At 48.8% G+C, this 24864-nt stretch overlaps 1 protein-coding gene across 1 annotated transcript; it reads left to right on the forward strand.

Annotated features, from left to right (window-relative positions):
* Window positions 1-6891: 6891 nt before the first annotated feature.
* LOC125509318 (serine/threonine-protein kinase RIPK-like) lies at window positions 6892-9330 on the forward strand. Its single transcript, XM_048674267.1, has 4 exons — window positions 6892-7428; window positions 7533-7668; window positions 8031-8167; window positions 8345-9330. The coding sequence occupies exons 1-4, from the start codon at window positions 7027-7029 to the stop codon at window positions 9038-9040; spliced, it is 1371 nt and encodes a 456-aa protein (XP_048530224.1). The 5' UTR covers window positions 6892-7026; the 3' UTR covers window positions 9041-9330.
* Window positions 9331-24864: the final 15534 nt, after the last annotated feature.

Consider the following 24864-nt stretch of genomic DNA (forward strand, 5'->3'; position numbering starts at 1 on the left):
CTATCCAAGGAATGGTGGGGGGAGGCGCTAATGACTGCGTGTCATGTCCTAAACCGAGTTCCCACAAAGCATAAGACCATGACTCCATTTGAGCAATGGGAAATGAAAAGGTTGAAACTATCTTACCTACGTACTTGGGGTTGTTTGGCGAAAGTCAATATACCAATTCCCAAGAAGCGCAAGCTTGGACCAAAAACCGTGGATTGTGTTCTTCTGGGCTATGCTTTTCATAGCATCGGCTATAGATTTTTGATAGTAAAATCTGAGGTATCCGACATGCATGTTGGTACGATTATGGAATCAAATGATGCAACTTTCTTTGAGGACATATTTCCTATGAAGGATATGTCGAGTTCATCAAATCAGGAGATACCTACTCCATCTAGTGAGGAATTCACTGTAATTCCTGAACCCACCATTGCGATGGAACACGTTGAGAATCCTGTTGAGGGTAACAATGGAACTCCTGTGAGGAGTAAGAGACGGAGGACTGCAAAGTCTTTTGGTGATGATTTCATTGTGTACCTCGTGGATGACACACCCAGGACTATTTCAGAAGCCTATGCATCTCCTGATGCTGACTACTGGAAGGAAGCTGTACGTAGCGAGATGGATTCCATCTTAGCTAACGGTACCTGGGAGATCACTGACCGTCCATATGGGTGCAAACCTGTAGGATGTAAGTGGGTGTTCAAGAAGAAGCTTAGACCCGATGGTACGATTGAAAAGTACAAGGCACAGCTTGTGGCCAAGGGTTATACCCGGAAAGAAGGTGAAGACTTCTTTGATACTTACTCACCCGTGGCTAGACTGACCACAATTCGGGTGCTACTATCACTGGCTGGCTCACAGGGGCTTCTCGTTCATCAAATGGACGTTAAGACGGCTTTCCTTAATGGAGAGTTGAAGGAGGAAATTTACATGGATCAGCCAGATGGTTTTGTAGTACCTGGTCAGGAAGGAAAGGTGTGCAAGTTATTAAAGTCTTTATATGGCCTTAAACAAGCTCCTAAGGAGTGGCATGAGAAGTTCGAAAGAACATTAACTGCTGTCGGCTTTGTAGTAATCGATGGTGACAAGTGCGTGTACTATCGCTATGGTGGGGGCGAAGGAGGTTATTCTTTGTCTGTATGTCGATGACATATTGATCTTTGGAACCAAACTTGATTTAATCAAGGAGGTTAAGGATTTCTTATCTCGCTGTTTTGAGATGAAGGATCTAGGAGTAGCTGATGTTATCTTAAACATCAAGCTGTTGAGAGATGAGAATGGTGGGATCACACTGCTTCAGTCTCATTATGTGGAAAAGGTCTTGAGTCGTTTTGGGTATAGCGACTGCACGCCTTCTCCAACTCCATATGATGCTAGTGTGTTGCTTCGAAAGAATCGACGGATTGCTAGAGATCAACTGAGGTATTCTCAGATTATTGGCTCGCTTATGTATTTGGCGAGTGCCACGAGGCCTGACATCTCTTTTGCTGTGAGCAAGCTGAGTCGGTTTGTGTCAAAACCGGGAGATGATCATTGGCATGCGCTTGAGAGAGTTATGCGCTATTTGAAAGGCACCACGAGCTATGGGATTCACTACACCGGGTATCCAAGGGTACTGGAGGGTTATAGTGACTCAAACTGGATATCTGATGCTGATGAGATTAAGGCCACAAGCGGTTATGTTTTTACACTTGGTGGTGGCGCTGTTTCCTGGAAGTCTTGCAAGCAGACCATCTTAACGAGGTCAACTATGGAAGCAGAACTCACAGCATTAGACACTGCCACTGTTGAAGCAGAGTGGCTTCGTGAACTTTTGATGGACTTACCTATGGTTGAAAAACCAATACCCCCTATCCTGATGAACTATGATAATCAAACTGTGATCGTCAAGATAAACAGTTCTAAGGATAATATGAAGTCCTCAAGGCATGTGAAGAGGAGACTAAAATCTGTCAGAAAATTGAGGAACTCCGGAGTTATTACGTTGGATTATATCCAAACGTCGAAAAACTTGGCAGATCCCTTCACAAAGGGTCTATCACGTAATGTGATAGATAATGCATCGATGGAGATGGGTTTGAGAGGCACCACATGAGTTGTCCATAGTGGTAACCCACTCTATGCGATCAGAGATCCCGTGAAGTAGAAGTGGGAGACAAGCTGTTGGTCAGCTGGGAGGAGAGTATCCCTATATTAATTATCCCACTCCGTAAAGATGTAATACTCTCCTGATCTGCATGGCAGGTTGATAATTATCTTAATGTGTTCCAAGTGGCTTATTCGGGTAAGCAGAGATGTTGTCCTGCAGAACATCTTCTGCCTATATGAATTTGACTGTCAACGTCGCAGTCTATGAGAATTGGGTGTTCTCTAATAAATTCATGAAAGGCCCTGGAGTATGACGTATACGCTCCACCCGCGGGGAAGCCTTGCGGCAGCCCAGTATCGGTCAAGAATTTGTGTGAAACTAGTTTCACAGAAAACTTGTAGTTCAAGGCATAGTCCACTATTCAAGTTGTGATCTAGTGTAGCATAAATTTCTAAGTGGAAGTTCAAATTCACAGTCTCCACTAAGCACCGATATATAAAACAATGGTTTGGAACTAAATGATGAGATGTGCCAATGAGACTTTGTGGGGGATTGTTGGAATTTTGCTAGTAGGCCTTTGGCCCAAAGCCCAACTAAAATTCTGAAATTCTCTTGGCCCATTCATGCACACATGTGAGTGGAGTGAGTGAGGCTAAAGTTTAGTCCCACATTGGAAGTTGAGAGAGAGTTGCACCTCTTTATAAGGTGAGCTCTTCTACCACTTGTATGAGCATGAGAAGAGGAGACCTACACGCGCGCTCCTCCTCCTCCTCGCTCGCCTCGCCACGCCTCGTCACGACGCACCGCGGGTTGCGGGATTGAGCCGAGCCGAGGACAGAGCTATGCAAGTTTTCTATATTTTTGCTGCATGGGAAAATCAATGAGTCATTAATTAATAATTAACGGACGCTTTAATTACTGAACCGTTTCCGATTCTTTTGGATCGTGACGACTCGGACGTGGGGTTTACTCCCACGACCTACCCGGCCCGCAATATATAGTCAGGGCAGACGTCTACCCTAGCCGCCGCTTCGTATGGTTTCTCATCACCGTTCCAGATCATTGCGCCGCCGAGATAGTCTTGTCCATCCCTCCTTCCGGCGTGCACCGCGAGAAGGGACAGCAGGCCTCCGGAACCCCGCCTCTCGTGATCCTGTACGGGAGAGGGGCGATCAGGTTTTTGGGGAGTGCACTCGCGCGACTGCTGGCAGCGACGACTTTGCAAACACGACTTCTTCCCCGACCTCGGCAACCTCATCCTCGACGACATGGGCGACAACATCAACGTTGGCGGTGCTGCACCTGCTGCACCGTATGTGATTCTATCCTTCCTGTTCGAGATCGTGGTAGAATTCATGTTTCTAGTATGTGCCCTAGATGTGATATGTTCATCTGCTATGCTAGTTCGCATGATTAGTTTAATCTCTGCTGCTGTGGTCATGATTTATATTCTGTTTATTCGGATTAAATCTCGTAGTAATTTGCTCATATTTCCTTCAAACAGATATTCTTGGTTTGTCTCACTGATCCGGTGTATATCACCTTACTTATTCTACCCCGCTTATACATAAAAGAATAAAAATAAGAGGACATACTACCCTAATCATCACTAGCACAACTTGCACCGCAATACATGCGATGATTAATCATAAAGTCTACAGAGAGAAGTAGTATGGATCAAAGGAAGTACCATTATGATCACACAAAGCAACATTTGTGGTTTACTCTAGCAGTATCATGCAATGCTTAAGATAGTTGTTTATTCCCGAAATGACTAAATCTGTCATTCCTGTGTGTAAAAGTTACAAAATTTATTTTTGTGCCTGTCTACACAATTATATCTGCACCTTACTTATGCAGAGGCCGGGTGTTACTCATAATGTTTTGTATATGCTTGATGCTACCTTTAAGATAATAAAAAGCCCGTTATCGGAAAAAGAACAAAAATATATCTGCTCCCACCCAAATAAGCCAGCATTTTCTTTTCTAGTTTAGGGCCAGTTTTTTTGTTGGCTTCTAAAATAAGATGTAATAAGTTATCCTCTACTGAGCTTATTTTGGAAGCCCATCATAAAAAAACAAATTTGTTTGGGCTTTTAGAATAAGTTGAGTATGGGCAGCTTATGCTAGAAGCTCAAAAATTCCAGCAAAAGAACAAACCCTTAGGACTAAACGACATTTTATTAATCCGTACTGAATACAAAAGTAGTAAGCGAGGTAAAAAAAGTAAGCGTTTTTTTTTTTGCTTTGGACTAACATAATGCTTACTCGGCAAAACGGGGTAACAAATAATTTTGACCCGGTAATCACCTCTTTTTAAAAAAAAGTTTAGGTAGTAACAACTATGGTGTTTATGAGAAAATTCTGCCGTAGAATCTTACTAGTCCTTCCACTTCTTCAGCTTTCGTTTGTGAATTTGGAAACTTCTTACTAGTCCTTCCACTTCTTCAGCTTTCGTTTATGAATTTGGAAACTTCCAATCCTTGGATCATTCCATTCCACTTTCCACCAAAACGGCTTTGCACAACATCACATCCAAACTAGAATTTCCCAAGGTGAATGGATTTTCCTGAAATGGATGGATTAACTACAAAGGCTAAGAGCATCTCCAGTCGTTGGCCTCCTAGGGGACGCGTAAAATCGCCGTTTGAAGGCGAACCGGCGATAAACCGCGTGTTGGGGGCGTGATACTCCCCAGTCGCCGCCCCCACGTCGCATTTAAAAAAAAACAAATTCGGCCCCACATTTGCACAAATAAGGCGCAAATTTAACCAAATTTCGGCGAGTTCATCAAATATTTTACAAAAAAAGGAAAAAACACTAATAGACCCGCCGTCGCCCTCGCCGTTCCTCGCCGCCCGCCGCCCTGAAGCTCTTCATGCCTAGGTGCCTGTAGAACTGCGTGTAGTCGCCGTCGTCGTCATCGTCGCCTCCTCCGCGACCGCCGTCCCTGCTGCTCCCCTGCCCAGGGTCGTCGAGGCGCGGTGCATTGGACGGCCCGGGGGCGTCCTCGTCCTCGTCGCTGTCGAGGATTACCACGCCGTTCTCGTCCTCGCGCCCACGCTAGTGGGCGGCTATCTCCTGCAGGGCTCGGCTCTGTCGGACCATCTCGTCGCGGAGGTAGTTGTCCCGCGCCCACTTTAGGGAGGCCTCGTCGGAGAAACCGGACCGGGCTATGGCCTCGTACTCCGCGGGGAGGCCGGACTCCACCTTCGGCCTGACGAGTCGGGCAGAGGTGGGCGAGGACTCGGCGATGCGGACGCCGCAGCTGCGGGTGCGCCGGCTGATCGGCGTGTCCTGGGGCTCCGGCTTGACGGGGAGGAGGGGGGAGAGCCGGACGAGCGGCCGGCCGAGGAGGAGGACGCCGGGTCCATGCGTCTCAGCGTCCACGAGCTCCCACGCCGACGGGAGAAGGTGGGGGAGCGGGGTACTCCAGCCTCGGCGTGTTGCCGCCCTCGATGTACTCGAGGACGGCGTCCAGCGTGCGGCCGGGCACACCCCACCATCGGCAGTGCCCGTCGGCGTTGTGCTTCCCGGAGGGCACGATGCTGTTGGCGGCCTCGAGCTGCACGGTGTGGCGACGACGAAAGTACGGCTCCCACAGCGCGCTGTCGGGAGTGTACCTCGGCCCTTCTCTCGCCGCCTGCGGCAGAGAGGAACGGATATGGGCGATCTCCGCACGCCTGGCCGCCTCGGTGGGCGGCGGTGGCACTGGGACCCCGCCGGCGCTTATCCTCCACGTCCCGGGCACCCGCATGTCCGGCGGGACCGGGTACTCGGCCTCATAGAGAAGCCGGTTTCGTCCTTGTGAAGGTGGCGGCGGCCGAAGCCGTTCGCCGCCGCGCCATCGCCTGGGTAGCGCTCCGCCATTGGAGAGGAGAGGGATGGCGAGAAGGGAGGGAGGAACAGTGGCATCGGCGGTGAAGAGCGAGGTTTGTGCGTGGCTCATCGTGTACGCGTGGCGGGCGAGGGACGCGCGTCACCCCGCCTTCACTGCGTCGCCCGTGAGGCATCAATGGAGGCTGACCGACGCGGCAGCGCGCAGCAGCTTTGGCATTGATTCCCCGCGAGAACCGAGAAGATGAGGACGACGAAGCGACGAGAACAACCGAGTCGCTGCCAAGAAGGGCCCGCCGATTTTCGCACCAAAAACGATTCGGACGGCGCCCCCAAGCGCCCCCAGCGTGCCGGATTCGGCCTGAATCCGCCAGCGTCAATTTAGGCCCGAGCCGGCGAAAAAAGAACATTTGAGGACGTTACTGGACCGATTTTTCGGCATCGGCATACAAAAAATCGCTTAAGAAACCTTGTTAGGGGCGCGGTTGGACATGCTCTAAAGGCACTCGTAGCACAACCGATGAAACCCACGGCGACAGTAGCAGAAAACCACGTCTACTAAACCTAACGAGCCTGTGGAGCGTAGGGGTCAGTTTAATCGTCCTAGACTACGTCCGATGATGGTCCATAAAAACGAACCCGCGGCTCATCTGGTATATGAAAACGCGGTGTGACATTCCCGTCACTTGCATCCACCTATGTTCGTTCCCGCAACATAGGTTTGAGTCAACTCCATGAAACATAAGCTGCCTACGTCGTCCGTCTCACCGGTAGAAACTCTGGCTGGAGGGAGGGGTGCGCCACCAACCACCACCAGCGTCTGTCGCTTGCCCTGTTTCGCCAGCCATCACATCATCCGCTGTATTGTCCTACGGCAGGGTCGAGGCGCGGACAACGGGCCCATCTGTGTGGGTGTGCACAGGCAGCCACCCCCACACTTATATAAAGGCCCAGCTAGCCACTCCATGCTCCACCCAAGCCGATCCGCCTTCTCTTAGTCCTGACCTTCTCCCTCACCTGAGAGCTCCCCTGCATTCTCAGCTCCCGGGAAGCGGGAAACTCTCTTCATCCTTCGATATTGATACATACGAAACCTATCATTTCTTGCCATGGCCGCGAAATCTTGGAACCCATTCTCCTGCTGCGTCGGCGGCAGCAGAGTGGCGGACGACGACTACGACGCCTGCAAGCGGCGGATCAGGCGGAGGGGGAAAGGCTGCCCGAGGTCGTCGTCGAGGATGTCCTTCAAGAGCCTCAGCTCGTCGGGGACGCTGTCTCCGGAGGACCTGTCCATCACGCTGTCCAGGTCCAACCTGTACGCCTTCACCTACGCCGAGCTCCGCGCCGCGACGGGAAGCTTCTCCCGCGCCAACTACCTCGGCTGTGGCGGCTTCGGCCCGGTCTACAAGGGCGCCGTGGACGACGAGCTCCGCCCCGGGCTGGCCGCGCAGCCCGTCGCCGTCAAGTACCTCGACCTGGAGTGCGGCACGCAGGGCCACAAGGAGTGGCTGGTGAGTGCCAAACAGAGTTTGACAATGCACGCGCCGGCATGGCAGATCAAATTCGAAGCCTGGTGGATGAATGGCTGACTTATATTACATGGGTTCTCTTGCAGGCGGAGGTTTTCTTTCTTGGGCAACTGAGGCACAAGAACCTTGTGAAACTGATCGGGTACTGCTACGAGGACGAGCACCGGATGCTGGTCTACGAGTTCATGAGCGGCGAGAGCCTGGAGAAGCACCTCTTCAAGAGTGAGTTCTTCACTGCTTTCTGCCGTCGATTGATCATTCTGAGGATTAGTGTTACGTTTGGTGGTTCTCGAGACCAGCAAGATATAGAAATTTGTTAATTTTGGAAATCTGGGCACGTATCCATTAGCGATGAGGTGTTCTTGCCCCCTGAAGTTTCTTTTCTCCAAGTCAAGAGGATAGCTGAGCTGCTCTCTGCCTTCCAAAAGAACAACGCTTGCTCTTTTTAAAACAGAGGAATTGTAGATATTTGGATATTTTGGATTAAAGAATTATTTATCCTACCAACTTCCTCGTCTTTGAAATTACAACTCTTGGTCAACGTGGAGGAGGAGACTGACCTAAAACATCCTATTTCCTTTCAGGCATAAATGGCTCTCTCCCGTGGATGACAAGGATGAAGATCGCTGTAGGCGCGGCCAAGGGCCTTGCCTTTCTCCACGATGCAGACTCGCCGGTGATCTACCGCGACTTCAAGGTCTCCAACATCTTGCTCGATTCGGTAAGCCATCCGTAACTTCAGACTTTCTGCAAAGAAAATAAGCAGTTTTGAAAACGTCTCTTTCATTTGTGAACTTTTTTTACCTCATTTGTTAGTACCCGAACCTTCACCTCGTACATCTTTGTATGTCATTTCGTGCTATTTTCCTTAACAAAGTTCATACACTTGCTATTTCAGGATTACAACACCAAGTTGTCCGACTTTGGGTTAGCCCAGGATGGGCCCCAGGGCGACGAGACACACGTGACAACACGTGTCATGGGGACGCATGGTTATGCAGCTCCAGAATACATCTTGACGGGCCACTTGACTGCCAAGAGTGATGTATATAGTTTTGGTGTAGTGCTCTTGGAGCTCCTCTCTGGGCTACGGTCAGTGGACCGTGCACGGCGGCCGAGAGAGCAGAACCTGGTGTCTTGGGCTAGACCATACCTCAAGCGCTCTGACAGATTGTACAAAGTCATGGACCCAGCTCTCGAGTGTCAATACTCATGCAAAGGCGCTGAGGCGGCAACATTGGTCGCATACAAATGTCTCAGCCAGAACCCAAAGTCTAGGCCCACCATGAGGGAGGTGGTCAAGGCCCTCGAGCCCGTCCTCTACATGGAAGACTTCTTTCCTATGGGCCCATTTGTGTTCACAGTCATTGTGGAGGAGGACAAGGTAGTGGACATGAAGGTGGAGGTCGAGGAGAAGCACCAACACCATCGCCAGAACCATCAAGACAGGCACCGACAGAAGTACCCCGACTCAGCAATCCATGCCGGCATTGTGCTCCGCGGCCATGATGGGGTCATTAATGGGTACACTGGTGCACAACGGCGGCAACAAAGGTCGTCGAGCTACCACCGGGAGAGACGGGCATATGACTAAGGTAGCTAAGTGAGTAGGACAATATGGTATGCACAGAGTATAGAGATGTGATACAAGTCACTTCAGTTTTTTTCTTTCAAATTTGTGGATTGTGTTTCTTTTCTTCTTTATAGTTTTTGGAAAGGTCTCTGGGGACTTAAGCCCATCTTTCTTTTGATAGTGACAACAAGGGTATAGATAAAATAGGGATGCAAAACAGTGACAAAAGTCCGATTTTGATTTTCGCAAGCATAGTTCAATATGTTGTGAATGGCCTAATTAAAAGGGATGTTAAATGTTTCTTTCATTTACACTCTAGAATTTTGATCCAATATTTGTCCATTGTTCGCAACTGAGATGAGTATTACCGGAAAAAATTGGCATGCATGCACGTCTCGGCAAAACCTCGCACTAGGAAAGAAAAGCAGATTGTCATCTTATGCCGAGAGAGATGTCCTCCGATTGACCACATTCAAATGCTTTGTAATTGCATGAACACTGAAACCACCGTCGATGAGGTTGAAAAGAAGGATATATGCGGCAACACATATGGAATGCTATGTGTTAAAATAAAGAACGTGGAGTTATTGAGGTCTTGCCCCAGAATTGTTGGGTTAGAAAGGCATGATCGCAAAGTAACACACATACGTCCCAGATAACCATCGCCTGAAGGAAGAAACCATGCATACATCGCGTAGCGTCCGAGAGCGAGCCATCAGCAAAAAAAATTTACGAGAGAGAGAGACCGCAACGCGATTAACCCGTTTTGCGGTTGGGGCCTGATGATGCCATCTTCAGCGCCAACTCTATCTCATGAGAAAAAACTCAGGGAGCACTTTGCTGCAGTCGATGAACCGGAAGCACCATGGATAGATAGATATCTCCAGAGAAGACGGCGGCACGGGCCATTCATTGGTGTCAAGGTCAACATGCGCATCCACGTAAAAAACAGAGCCGGGCAGGAAGGATCTACTATCCACAATTCAGTCTAAAGGTACGATTCAGATTCGCTGACTTGCCGTGGCAAAGGTAGCGAAGCTACAGTACCACTACCTTTGCCCAGTCTCGTCCGTCGGATTGAAAAGCGGCGGCCCAGATCGGATGCTACAGTATGGTCAATAGTGATTTGCGTAAACAGTGGTTTACGTGAACAGTGTTCGCGGACAGTGATTTGGTGAATCTCAGCCTTTGCTTCTTGATCCTGCGGCAAAGTCAGCGGGGACTTGCTGTGGCTAAGTTAGCGAATCATAAAGGTAGTATGTCGATCAAGCTTGTGTTGTGTGTACTTATACGGCGTCGACAATTGGCGCCCGAAACTACCAACTGAGCTATCGATGCGCATGCGCATAGGAAGAATCTGATCGAAACCGGACAAAAATAAATGAAAGTCAGAACTGAACTGCAGGGTCCAAGTGTTGTATTGTCTCTTAATTAATGCACATGGCTCGTCTTGATACCAGGCACGTACGAGGAGGATAACCCGGCTTGATTACAGAGTAGGTTAAGGTATGATTAGGCACAGGTCCTAGTCGAAATAAAGGGAAGAGACTGTTGTATTTGGCCAGATTTATCAGCGTACAAGGCTACAAACGCACATGAGATACGTCCATGCAAATACGTCCATGAATATTGTCCCCAGTTGTTAATGAATAAATAATACTTCCCACAAAAAACAATACTGAGAAGGCAAGGTGACGGTGTCTCAGTTCTCAACATTTATGCATCTGCATTGCAGGGAGTTGGTGTCGGAATCTTTAGGTTTCAATTTTCCTTAGGAGACAATGGTCCTAAAAAAATTCTCTATTTTTTTATGATGATAATGGTCATATTTCTCAGTTTAAAAATCAACAAAATGGTGGATTTTATTAAATCTAAATGAAACATCCGGTCTATAGGACTCTACTGTTGCCGAATTGTCGTTTTCCCCCTTCCTTTTTATCAGATTTTTGATGTTTGACTATGTGCATCCTAGTTATGCAGAGGCCAGATGATACTTTAAATGATTTGTATCGCCTTGATGCTACATTTTGATAATAAAAGCGCCCTTTATCAAAAGAAAAAATTAAAACATTCGGACCTAAATTCCACATAGTTAGAGCATATTCAATAGAAGATGTAGATGCAAAAATAATTAATTTATACATTCCGAGACTCAAAAACCCTTCTCCAACAGATGATGCAGATTCAAAAAAATTCCGCCTTCGCCTCCCGGTGATGTAAAATACAACAGTTGGTGATGCAAATATACGTCTCCACCTATAGGAGATGTTAATTTGTCAGCCGCGCACCAACCGCCCAACAGCCTTCCGCCCACTTGCGCGTGACTGTCGCCCGCCGGCCTCCCGCTTCCCGTCCGCCGCCGCCAAGGCCGATGCCGATGACCCCGCCGCGTCCGCCGACGGTGGTCCGACCCATGTCATCGTAGCTGTTGCCCCCCAATCTGGCCTCCGCCTCCATGCCACCACCACCATCCCGCCGCCCCGGTTTTGCCCCATCTTGGCCGGCCGCCGCCGCGGTTGAGCCACCAGTGAAGAAGCAAAGGGCCGCCAAGCTCCGGGATGGAGGCGTGAAGTGACCGGCGGCGAACCAAATTCGGGCGGCCAAGAATTTGAGGCCGGGTGCAGCGGTCTTGTCCGATTGGCAGTCGCAGATGGCCATGGCATCCTCCTCCGGCTAAGGACCCCCTTCACCACCTCCACCATCTCCACCGCTCCCGCCGCCGGCCATGGAGGAAGATGTGGCCACGCCAACGGCAACTGCATTCAACGTGTTCAACGATATGTCGCGAACGTAAAAAAACATTTTGATTTCTTTTGTGCTATTGTTTGTTCTTTCACTTTGCGGTACGAATAGGATGTGAAGTTGATTGTGTGTGCATCAATTTGTAGTCTTGATGATGAAGCTTTCATGCGCGTCATAAATGTGTCAAACGATGATTATTTCTCGCAAAAGTAGGCATCACAAGATTATGGTGTGTCTGGTCTCGATCTGAACTTGTCATCGAATGCTATGGTTTTCTTAATAAAAATCAGAACAAAAAAATTGGTTTCTGCGTCTCAAAGAAATCGTTCAACTCGAAAGAAAGCAAGCAGGATAAGCAACGGACTATGGCGTCAGCTCCCTATTACTATATCCTACTATAGCAGACAAGAAGAAACTGTCAACGGTTTGCATGCCGCGTACGTTGTGGCCAGCTCACTATTAAGAAAATGCTTATAGGTAGAAGTTTACCAGTAGCGTCTGTTTTTGACCCCACGCTACTACTATTAAATAACAGCAGTGTTTGCTAGCTTGGGCCGCGCTGCTGTTACATGGGCCGCAGGGCAAAAACGGTAGCCCACTTACCTGTAGCATTTGTTTTGAACTGGTGCTACAGCTGGTGGGCTTAGCAGTAGCGCCGGTCTCTACCCAGCGCTACTACTAGGGGAAAATAAAATCTGCCCGAGCGCCCCCCGCACCCCCTCACTCTCACAATCGATCCCCTCCGATGACGCCGCCGCGGTTAGGCTTCCTCCCCGGCCGCCTCATCCCCGTCAACGGCACCGTGCGTCGCCACCACGCGCGGTCGCCTCTCGCCTCCTCCAACGCTCCAGCCCCGTAAGTCCCCCTCGATCTCCTCCTCCCTGCGCGCGCCACCACTAGCTAGGCTCCAATCGATTCGCCGCGGCGGCTCGCCATGTTTTGGGATTTCGCGTGGGGGAAAGGGATTTAGGGATTGCAGGGTGACTCCGCGCTTCGATGCGACGTGTTCCAGGCTTGTTTTCTCGCATGATTGGGGAGAGAGTAGAGAGAGAGGGGTTAGGTGAGACAAGTAGAGGCTTTTTGTTGCTCACCAAAACTTGGGTTTCAATTCTTGATTAGCAGTTTAGCAAATATAATTGAAACTTGGGTTTCAATTCTTGGCTGCTGTCCCTGGAGCAGTGGCGGCGGTGCCTAGTGTTCTAGTGTTTAGAGAGGGGTTCTTTCCTAACACTAGGGTTATATCGTGATGAGCTACCCTATGTGTGAATTTGATCCACTAGCTTCTTTGTTGATGCATATAAAGATATGACCAAGAAGCCCTCACTGTTATGTGGTTTCATGGAAAAATCAATGCTTGATTCGATACTCTTTCAGGTTGAAGAGAGTGTCTGTATGTGGTGATGCTCAAATTGTAAACTTGTTATGGTGCGCATTTGAATATATGCTAACACCCGTTTCAAAAAAAAATGCTAACTAATCTGTCTCATGTCTCTATTTTCTTGAATGAGAAAACTGACTTTGTTGTGTTAATTAGGACAGGTTGATGCTATCTTTTGTCTGTGTGTGCGATTGTTCTTCCCTTGTATTACCTCTTAGTCTAGTGCTTATATTTTGTAGTAGAAAATGTTGGCTACATTTTCACCCACTTGTGAATTCTATATTAGGCTCTGTTTGGGTTACATGATCTCTGTTAGGTTATTGTCTGAACTGAACTACAATTTAGTTGTTATTTTGCTTGCCATGTGAACCTCATGTGTATTCTTTATGATGTGTATATTATTCAAAACCCGATGTGTGTATTGAAAACTTTATATTTAATTTTTGGATCGTTAATCCTCTAATCATATTGCTTTAGGGAAATGACGCCACCACCACCACCATGCCGACGGTGCAAGTCAAGGTGCACCAGCAGCCTTGCAACTGGCACGCTGTTCGGCATCTACTACCAGTCGAGTTTTCTTCATGCGGCGGTAATAAATTATATGAAACTAGTAACCACTATTTTGTTTTTAGTGTTATTGGCATTAATGCATCGTGTATATATCATTTTGCTTTTTGCACACAGATCGTCCCATGCAATGTGAGGTCAGAATTCAACAAGCTGACCAGAGACTCTGTGACCTTTGAGGCTCCTAGGGGCCCCTACACTATGGAGGTCGAGAAAGGACGAAATATGACGCAGGTGGGAGGAGATGGATGGGTCCGTTTCATCGCCCACATGCGTATCACCGGTGGTGAGTTGATCAGCTTCTCCTTCAGAGCAGAAAGACCCAAGTTGACCGTGATTTATGTCAACAAAGCAGAAGATGATGAATATGATGAGGATGATGAGGATGATGACGACCCACTTGGCGAAGCCATCGTTGCTCAAAGAATGAGGTTGAGCGAGGAGGAGGTGTGCAACCTATGGGACATCATTTCGCCACGTGCTGACTTCGTCGGGGTGCCAGTCGTGACCCGCCTGACAAGTACCATGGTTGATCGGCATATCATGGTATGTTGCATTTAGTGTAGTAATTTGATGATATGCTTTATTGTTATACTTAGTGTAGAGTCCGATGATATATATGCTTAGTGAATCTTATATGCTTAGTGAATCTTATATGCTCAGTAAATCCGATGATCTATATGCTTAGTGAACCTGATGATATATATGCTTAGTGAATCTTATATGCTTAGTGAATCCAATGATATCTATGCTTTATTGTTATACTTAGTGTAGAAATGTAGTACTGTCTTTTGATAGTGTAGAATGTGTGAGGCTACTTATTAATTGATATGTTTTTCTTATTCAGAAACTGCCAAAGAGCCTATCTGAGAGTTTTGGTATCAAGCCTGATGAAGAAGGCTTTGTTGGAATACGCCTTACCGCGAGGGGCTCCATCACCACTTGTGCGTACGGCGTGGATACGGACGGTCGCACACACTTCAACTCGGTTGGGTGGAAGAGCTTCCTCGTCGGCAAGAATCTTCATGTTGGACAGGCAATCCTAATTACTATCAGGAACACCCACCGCCCAGGCTTAAGGGTGATGGTCGTCATCGATATCATCTAGAACTACATATGCTTGTGAGATCTATCCATGCATGCGTGTGGATGCTGAACCATATATATATGCTAGTATGACTACCTAGTAGACTTATCAACTATGATCTATCCATGCATTGTTCACTACTATATATGAGTTTGTGAGATTGTGTGGTTATATTAAATGTGGTATTTGTCGTTAATGCTTGTGAGATGGTTCTATGAACTTAGTTTATTTGCATTGGACTTGTCTTGATTTTCATGAATATTGCCTCTGACTCTTTTTTTATTTTTAATTTCTATTTACCTAGTTGTAGCGCGGGGACAAAATAGAGCGCTACTACTATATGATCATAGTAATAGCGTTGGTAGAGAAAGAGGCGTTACTACTAAGTATTTTAGCTATATCGCTTGTTTAGAAACGCGCTACTGTTAAATAATAGTTGTAACGCCGTAGTAAGGTTTTCTCTTGTAGTGGCTCCCTGTCCTAACACGAAGAGACCAACACTCTTAGCGCTAGTGGAGTACGTATATATGATGACCCTGGGATAAAATCAGCATGGTGTCAGCAAAGCCACAACCAGCGGTTTGCCGCAAAAAATAAAAGCCACAACCAGCGGTTTGCCGCAAAAAATAAAAGCCACAACCAGCGGCGCGTGTGGCAAACAACCAGCCTGCTGCTGTTGGCAGCTTATAAAATTGGCGGCGACCTGTTGCTAATCAGCGTACCATCATCATGTGCTCGTCGGTCTGACATTAGTTTAAGATGATCACACCCGCTACATACAAAACGGATAACAACAAACAAACAAAAAAGTCGCGTCCTGACCTAAGCCACCTTGTGAAGCTGTGGACAGATGAATCATGCATGGTCATGGCCGTGCTCTGCATGACGAGCTTCGAACGATGGACCATCATCATCAACAACAACAGGGCGGGTGCAGTTTCTTCAAAGAAACAGCAACGAGGTGCCGGCGAGCCAAGCAATTAATTAGTGCACGTACGCCTGAGGTCTCCGTCGCCGGGAGAAAGAAACCATGGATGCATGCATGCATCTCCAACCTAAGCCATCACGTATTGCCTATGGGACTACGGGAGCATGAAATATGCGTGCATCACGCGGCCCGGTCGTACGTCCTGATGGCTCGTCTCCCTGCCTGCCTGCAAGTCGCGTGCTCGCATGCAGCCGCAGCCGTGCGTGGTTAGTACGTGCCAGCTAGTTAAACGTGCGAAATTAGAGAAACGCAGAGACATCACAGAGCACTCGACGACCAGAACGCCCGAACGCTAAATATCTCAAGAGAGGAGAGAAGAGAAGACGGCGGCACGGGACGCCACCGTGCGTTCTCAGGGTCAAGGTCAACAATCTGCATGCATCCACGTCGGGGGAGCCGGCGGGAAAGGTCTATCCACAAGTATAGTCCAAGGGCAGACGACGGGTCCCACGCGGACTCGCCCAAAAACCCGGCGGTCCGACGGACACCTCCTCTATTGCCGCGTGGCGCTGCTCCAGCTTGCCGCCCGAGGCCGACTACGGCTATTTAAGTCGGCCCGCACCCCCCAACCCTAGCCCATCCACCTCCTCCCTCTCTCTCTATGCTGCCATCCGAGCCCGTCCGCCTCCTCTCTCCCGCTCTCCCACGCTCTCCGGCATCACCCATGGCCCGACGGCTGATCACCACATACGCTATGCTCATGCTCGAGCGTCGGAGGCAGATCACGGAGGAGATCCAGGCAAGGCGCGCCGCCCCGCATCGCTACCGGAATGCCTCCGGACTCTCCGGAGCCGGAGGAGGACGAGGAGCAGCTACCGGAGGAGGAGGCGGAGGAAGAGAAGGAGAGCCGTTGCGGGAGCCGATGGAGGAGGCGGAGCTGCCGGAGCAGAGGTTCAACCGGCAGTCTGAGCCGCGAAGATGACGGAGCAGCAGGCCATCCTGAAGTCCATTTAGGATGAGGCCTACGTGGAGGCCAACCGGCAGTTCCTCCGACAGGAGCAGGCGGCATGCGACATGCTCTTTGCCGAACTTGACACGGAAATAGAGGAGAAGGAGGCCGGAGCGGAGCAGCCGAAGGCTCGGGAGCTGCAGCTGCCGCCCATGCCGCCGGAGCCGCGCACGGAGATTGTCAACATCTTCGACAAGGAATAGCTAGATCTCTACATAGTACGTTGGTTTTATAATATAAAGCGAGGAAAATCCTTTTTCGTACATAGTACGCAGGTTTTATTGTTTGCATACTTTTTATATGGATTTGAGAATCTAAAATGAGATGTTTAAATGTAGTTGGGCTAATTTGAGATGTGTCCGATCATTGCCCGCGAACGCGCTCGGACGCGTCCACGGACATTTAAGGAGTCATATTTATCATATACATCTATAGATGCTCTTATCACCAAGAACTCACTCAACACAGACCTCCTTCTTTTATAATTCCGGCCTCGTCTGCAAAGAGCTAATTTCACGCACTGATAGATATTTCGACGCCCGTTTGGCATGGAGATATTTTCCCGCATGCAACTCCGGCGCGACAGCGGTGTCTGACAAATACGTAAGGCAGGATTTGACATGAAAATGAGAGAAACGTTGGGCATTTGCACTCGGATAAGCTTAAGACAGCACCGTGCTGGAGAAGTGAGAGATGGTAATTAGCCTAGCTAGTGTAGTGGTATGAACGAGCACGACTTGATGGACGGCGCAAACAAGCAACCCTCAATTCAGAAATTACGGTTGTTGCTGGACACTTGTCAGGAGAGTCGAGATATTTGCTGGATGCAGGTGGAGACAAGAGCGTGGATTGACAAAAGTACGGGGTGTGCGTGTGCCCTTTTCCTCGGAAAATCAAAAGGAGGTTGAGAAGGTGCGGAAAATATCCTCGCCGGAATGAGAAGTCCGTATCCTTGCAGCAGCATCGTCCTCGTACAAAAGAGAGCAACTCCAACGGGCCGACCTAAATGGACGCTTTTTTGTCCGCTTTTTATTCGTTTGGATCAGCCGCCCGTCCGCCATCCGTCCTCTTTTAGTTTCGGTTTTGGAAGGGGGGTGGAGGGGGGGGGGGGAACGGCCTAGCGCGCGGTGGTTTTGGCGCTCCAGCGCGGGAAAGGTTCGCGCGCGCGCCGCTGCCGGTGCTCGCTATAAAGAAGGCGCTCCCTCCACACTCTGTCAGCCGCCCACTCTCGCCGCCTCTGCGCCACCATGTCGATCCGTCGCCTGGGCGCTTCGGATTTTGTCCGCTTCGGACGAAATCACTGTTTTAACCTTTTAGGCAAAAATTGAAGCCACCGCTCTCTCGGCAACCACCGCTTCAATGCGGACGTAGGTTTCCGAGAAACCAACTCCGACAACACCATGACGACGTAGGAGTACGCTGAGCGGGAGCAGCGCCCCGGTCCTAGTACGCGGACTCGAACGTCCCACCGCCACACATCGTGGCGGACCCAGACCTGTACGCCTGGGTCCTGGACCGCTCCGTCATGACACCAGATACGGCCAAGCACTATCTCCACCGCCTCAACGTTGAGGTGGCCAGGTGTCGGGGATATACCACGCGGTATGACCCGGCTGGATGTATAACCCAGCCGGACTTGGCGACTCACTAATGACCAGCCCTGACTGGACGACACACTAAGTGACCCGCCCGATCCTGGCGACTTATGGGTGACCTAGCAAGCGGATCAGAGGAGCGACAAGACCCGGGGGCCCGGGAGGCTTAGGGCCCAGAAGGCCGGCTTACGTTATGGTAGGCCGGCTTAAGAGGAAAGGCGTGAGGAATATCTTCCTTACAAGGAATCAAGAACTGGACTTGTATCCGGCTTGTAGTAGAAGATAGGCTAGTCCTAATCCTATTTGGACTCCACATGTAACCCACCCCTCTAACTTATATAAGGAGGGGCAGGGCTTCCCAAAGGGGGACAGGGAACAAGAAACAAGATCTAGGGCTAGAGACAAAGAGCCGGCTTACCGGCGACTCTCTCGTGATCATAATGAGACCTAGCCACAAACAGTATGTGGGGTTATTACCGGATAATGTTTCCCGGGGCCCGAAGCTGTCTAAATCCTCGTATTGATCCGCTGTGCGTCTCTCGATTCCCCCCAACCCCTCTCAAGCTACCGCATAGATGCGTTGGCCTCGCGACTAAGTCCTCACACTAAGGACATCTGCCGTGACAAATCCACGACAGTTGGCGCCCACCGTGGGACTCGCGCACGGTGATGTTGAGTTCTTGAAGGGATCTTAACTAAGGTTTCGAGAAGTTTGCAAATTTTCTGAGAAAGGTTTGAAAGGATTTACATCAGCCTTGATCAAGATCGGAAATTAAAGACTAATGAAGGTTACCCAGGCGATTGGCGAGACTATCAGAAAAGATTGCGAAGGTTTTTCGTTTGGTTCAGTATTAGTACGCTGAAATCCGATGGGTGCAAATCATCAACATGCACAAGGACAAGTTATTCTAAGCCGCCGCCGTGGGTTGTTTCCACTGTTGGTTTCTACCATGAGTCGTTTTCACAGTGAACCGCCGGTGCCACGCCGGCTCTCCGCGAGAATTGCCAAAGCTGAGGAAACAATAAAAGGAAAAGAAGGAAAGAAGACTGCGACAAAGACTTAGAGAGGAATTTTTTAAAGACTCCTATGAATCGGAAACAGAGCCGGCCATGACCCGGACTCGTTCATCGACCGAGCTCGCGCCCTCGCCTCAAGGCACCCGCTTCCGCTGCCGTTCCGAGCCCGAGCCGGCTTCGCCGCGCTGCCTCCTGGGTCAAACTCCGGGTCATGCTACCATCGAGTTAAAAATTGACGGCACGACCTGACCACTGCAGCCGTGGATCTCCATCGCTTCTGCGTCAGCCGCTGTAGCCGGCCCCGAGCTGCCCTCGCCCCGTTGACCTGCCTAGCTCCACTCCTGAGTTGCCGGCTTTCTGCGGTGACTCTGAGCCATGAGCCGCCCACAGGCTCCCCAAGTATCTGCGATCTCTGCGCTTTGTTCGGTCCGCGGTGGCGGCTCCGCCCCGTGCCGTCTGGCCATTGCTGCTTCTTGCGGCATCGAGTTGGATTCGATCTCTGCCTTGGACTCGCCAGGACGCGCGCGCTCCGCTTCGAACTCGCAAAAATCGCTCCGGCTCACGCACTACCGCAAGCCGTCCCGCTCCGCTGGTAACCCCCGCACCGCAACCACTGCAGCGGGAGAGCCGTCGCTGACCGCACTCAACTTGCATGGCCGCGCTTCGCTTCGGCCTTGAGATGACCAATTTCTGCCACGAACCGCCTCCCGTTCAGCCCGTCGCTTCATTATTCCATAGTGAGCCGCCAGCTGCTTGGGCCGCTGCTGCCAAGTCAACTGCCTTCATCGTCGCGGCCGCGCCTCGTGTAACTGCCTTTTGCTTCGTTTTGACAAGACGTTCTATGGAGAGAGCCAAGTTGATTCAATCGTCTCGTAGTACAGTGTGTCTACAGTGTACAGCCGCTGCTGGCCGGAATCAACCCAGCTGCCTTCTATGTTTGTGTCCAAGTGATTGAGTATTGCATTACTGATGTGGATTGGTCAAACCAAGCCAAGACGAAGACAGGGACAGAGATGGATTCGGACTCTGCTTTGACCTCGTTCCAAGCCGCCCCGCGCGAACCTCGCGACACCCGGAGCCTTGCCAACTGTGCCTCGACTGCCGGGTTGCTTCCGCCGGTCTCCGTTTTCGCCTCTAAGTCGCCGCCGTGTTCCGAGTCGCACCAAAGCCTCAATTCTTGCACGGAGACAAGCTATACTAGTCATTCATGTTCTATCCATGTACGTGGATTGATGAAGGCAAGTGTTTTCTGCATGTTCAAGGCTTTCTGCAAATAACTGCCAGCTGGCCGGAAGGATTACGAGAACCAGACGCACACATGAATTGAAAAAAAAGAGAAAAAAAGGGGGGCCAACATGACCCAGAGGGTCCTTTTTGAGCGGCCCAGATCCGGTTCTGCTGTGGTTGGGGGCTACACATAGCCTTGTAAGCCGCCACTTTGCCTTTGCTGTTTGCAAGAGGACAGAGTTGCCAAATCGCCGTTGAAATTACTAAGGTGATCCATGATACTGTGTTTGAATCATCTGGCATCAAACAAAGGTGGTGCCACGTTGTGCATATGAAATGTAGGTCAGCACCATTACGCACCGGCGTCTGCGCCCACTTACTGATGGAACAGGTGTGCATAAGTCACCGCCCGTGCAGCTTGATCTACATCAACCCGCTGGAACCGCGTTGAGCCGCCCTTGCCGCTTTGAGCCGTCGGGGTTATATTAAGTCGTCGGCCTGCCTGAGCCGCCGCAACTATATTGAGTCGCTGGTCTGCCTGAGCCACCTTTGTTGCAATAAACGGATCATCCGTCGTCCAAACAAATCAGGTGATATTCATCCAAGTTTGTTTTATTAGCACATGTTGTTTTTGTCAAAGAACAAGTTTGTCTTTGCCTTGGTCTGCAATATTGTTTATATAGGGCAATTATTTATGAAAAAGTGATATTATACCACCGAGATGGATGTAGGGGAACGTAGTAATTTCAAAAAAATTCCTACGCACACGCAAGATCATGGTGATGCATAGCAACGAGAGTGGAGAGTGTGATATACGTACCCTTGTAGACCGACAGTGGAAGCGTTAGCACAACGCGGTTGATGTAGTCGTACGTATTCACGGCCCGACCGATCAAGTGCCAAAACTACGGCACCTCCGAGTTCTAGCACATGTTCAGTTCGATGACGATCCCCGGACTCCGATCCAGCAAAGTGTCGGGGAAGAGTTCCGTCAGCACGACGGCGTGGTGACGATCTTGATGTACTACCGTCGCAGGGCTTCGCCTAAGCACCGCTACAATATTATCGAGGACTATGGTGGAAGGGGGCACCGCACACGGCTAAGAATACTATCACGTGGATCAACTTGTGTCCCTAGGGGTGCCCCTTGCCTCCATATATAAAGGATCAAGGGGGGGGGGTGCGGCCGGCCAGGAGGTTGGCGCGCCAGGAGGAGTCCTACTCCCACCGGGAGTAGGATTCCCCCCCCTTTCCTAGTTGGAATAGGATTCGGGAGGGGGAAAGAGGAGAGAGAGAGAGAAGGAAGGGCGGGCGCCGCCCTCCTCTCCTTGTCCTATTCGGACTAGGGGGGAGGGGCGCGCGGCCCAGCCCTAGCCACCTCTCCTCTCTTCCACTAAAGCCCACTAAGGCCCATATACCTTCCGGGGGGTTCCGGTAACCTCCCGGTACTCCGGTAAAATCCCGATTTCACCCGGAACACTTCCGATATCCAAATATAGGCTTCCAATATATCAATCTTTATGTCTCGACCATTTCGAGACTCCTCGTCATGTCCTTAATCACATCCGGGACTCCGAACAAACTTCGGTACATCAAAACTCATAAACTCATAAAATAACTGTCATCGAAACCTTAAGCGTGCGGACCCTACGGGTTCGAGAACAATGTAGACATGACCGAGACATGTCTCCGGTAAATAACCAATAACGGAACCTGGATGCTCATATTGGCTCCTACATATTCTACGAAGATCTTTTATCGGTCAGACCGCATAACAACATATGTCGTTCCTTTTGTCATCGGTATGTTACTTGCCCGAGATTCGATCGTCGGTATCTCAATACCTAGTTCAATCTCGTTACCGGCAAGTCTCTTTACTTGTTCCGTAATACATCATCTCACAACTAACTCATTAGTTGCAATGCTTGCAAGGCTTATGTGATGTGCATTACCGAGAGGGCCCAGAGATACCTCTCCGACAATCGGAGTGACAAATCCTAATCTCGAAATACGCCAACCCAACATGTACCTTTGGAGACACCTGTAGAGCACCTTTATAATCACCCAGTTACGTTGTGACGTTTGGTAGCACACAAAGTGTTCCTCCGGCAAACGGGAGTTGCATAATCTCATAGTCATAGGAACATGTATAAGTCATGAAGAAAGCAATAGCAACATACTAAATGATCGGGTGCTAAGCTAATAGAATGGGTCATGTCAATCAGATCATTCACCTAATGATGTGATCCCGTTAATCAAACAACAACTCTTTGTTCATGGTTAGGAAACATAACCATCTTTGATTAACGAGCTAGTCTAGTAGAGGCATACTAGTGACACTCTGTTTGTCTATGTATTCACACATGTATTATGTTTCCGGTTAATACAATTCTAGCATGAATAATAAACATTTATCATGATATAAGGAAATAAATAATAACTTTATTATTGCCTCTAGGGCATATTTCCTTCAGTCTCCCACTTGCGCTAGAGTCAATAATCTAGTTCACATCACCATGTGATTCAACACTAAGAGTTCACATCACCATGTGATTAACACCCATAGTTCACATCGTCATGTGACCTATACCCAAAGGGTTTACTAGAGTCAATAATCTAGTTCACATTCATTTATGTGATTAACACCCAAAAAGTGATCATGTTTTGCTTGTGAGTAATTTTAGTCAACGGGTCTGTCACATACAGATCCGTAAGTATTTTGCGAATTCTATGTCTACAATACTCTGCACGGAGCTACTCTAGCTAATTGCTCCAACTTTCAATATGTATCTAGATCGAAGACTTAGAGTCATCCAGATCTTTCAAAACTTGCATCGACGTAACTTTTTACGACGAACCTTTTGTCACCTCCATAATCGAGAAATATTTCCTTATTCCACTAAGGATAATTTTGACCAATGTCCATGATCTACTCTTAGATCACTATTGTACTCCCTTGCTTAACACAGTGTAGGGTATACAGTAAATCTGGTACACATCATGGCATACTTTATAGAACCTATGGCTGAGGCATAGGTAATGACTTTCATTCTCTTTCTATCTTCTGCCGTGGTCGGGCTTTGAGTCTTACTCAATTTCATACCTTGTAACACAGCCAAGAACTCTTTCTTTGACTGTTCCATTTTGAACTACTTCAAAATATTGTCAAGGTATGTACTCATTGAAAAAACTTATCAAGCGTCTTGATCTATCTCTATAGATTTTGATGCTTAATATGTAAGCAGCTTCACCGAGGTCTTTCTTTGAAAAACTTCTTTAAAAACACTCCTTTATGCTTTGCAGAATAATTCTACATTATTTTCGATCAACAATATGTCATTCACATATACTTATCAGAAATGTTGTAGTGCTCCCACTCACTTTCTTGTAAATACAGACTTCACCGCAAGTCTGTTATAAAACTATATGCTTTGATCATACTATCAAAGCGTTTATTCCAACTCCGAGAGGCTTGCACCAGTCCATAAATGGATCGCTGGAGCTTGCACACTTTGTTAGCTCCTTTTGGATCGACAAAACCTTCCGGCTGCATCATATACAACTCTTCTTCCAGAAATCCATTCAGGAATGCAGTTTTGACATCCATTTGCTGGATTTCATAAAATGCGGCAATTGCTAACATGATTCGGATAGACTTAAGCATAGATACGAGTGAGAAACTCTCATCATAGTCAACACCTTGAACTTGTCGAAAACCTTTTTGCGACAATTCTAGCTTTGTAGATAGTAACACTACTATCAGCGTCCGTCTTCCTCTTGAAGATCCATTTAATCTTAATGGCTCGCCGATCATTGGGCAAGTCAATCAAAGTCCATACTTTGTTCTCATACATGGATCTCATCTCAGATTTCATGGCCTCAAGCCATTTTGCGGAATCTAGGCTCATCATCGCTTCCTCATAGTTCGCAAGTTCGTCATGGTCTAGTAACATGACTTCCAGAATAGGATTACCGTACCACTTTGGTGCGGATCTCACTCTGGTTTACCTACGAGATTCGGTATTAACTTGATCTGAAGTTACATGATCATCATCATTAGTCTTCCTCACTAATTGGTGTAGTAGTCACAGGAACAGATTTCTTGTGATGAACTACTTTTCAATAAGGGAGAAGGTACAATTACCTTATCAAGTTCTACTTTCCTCCCACTCACTTCTTTCAAGAGAAACTCCTTCTCTAGAAAGGATCCATTCTTAGCAACGAATGTCTTGCCTTCGGATGTGTGATAGAAGGTGTACCCAATAGTCTCCTTTGGGTATCCTATGAAGACA

The sequence above is a fragment of the Triticum urartu genome, chromosome 5 (genome assembly GCF_003073215.2).
Source record: "Triticum urartu cultivar G1812 chromosome 5, Tu2.1, whole genome shotgun sequence".
Lineage (NCBI taxonomy): Eukaryota > Viridiplantae > Streptophyta > Magnoliopsida > Poales > Poaceae > Triticum > Triticum urartu.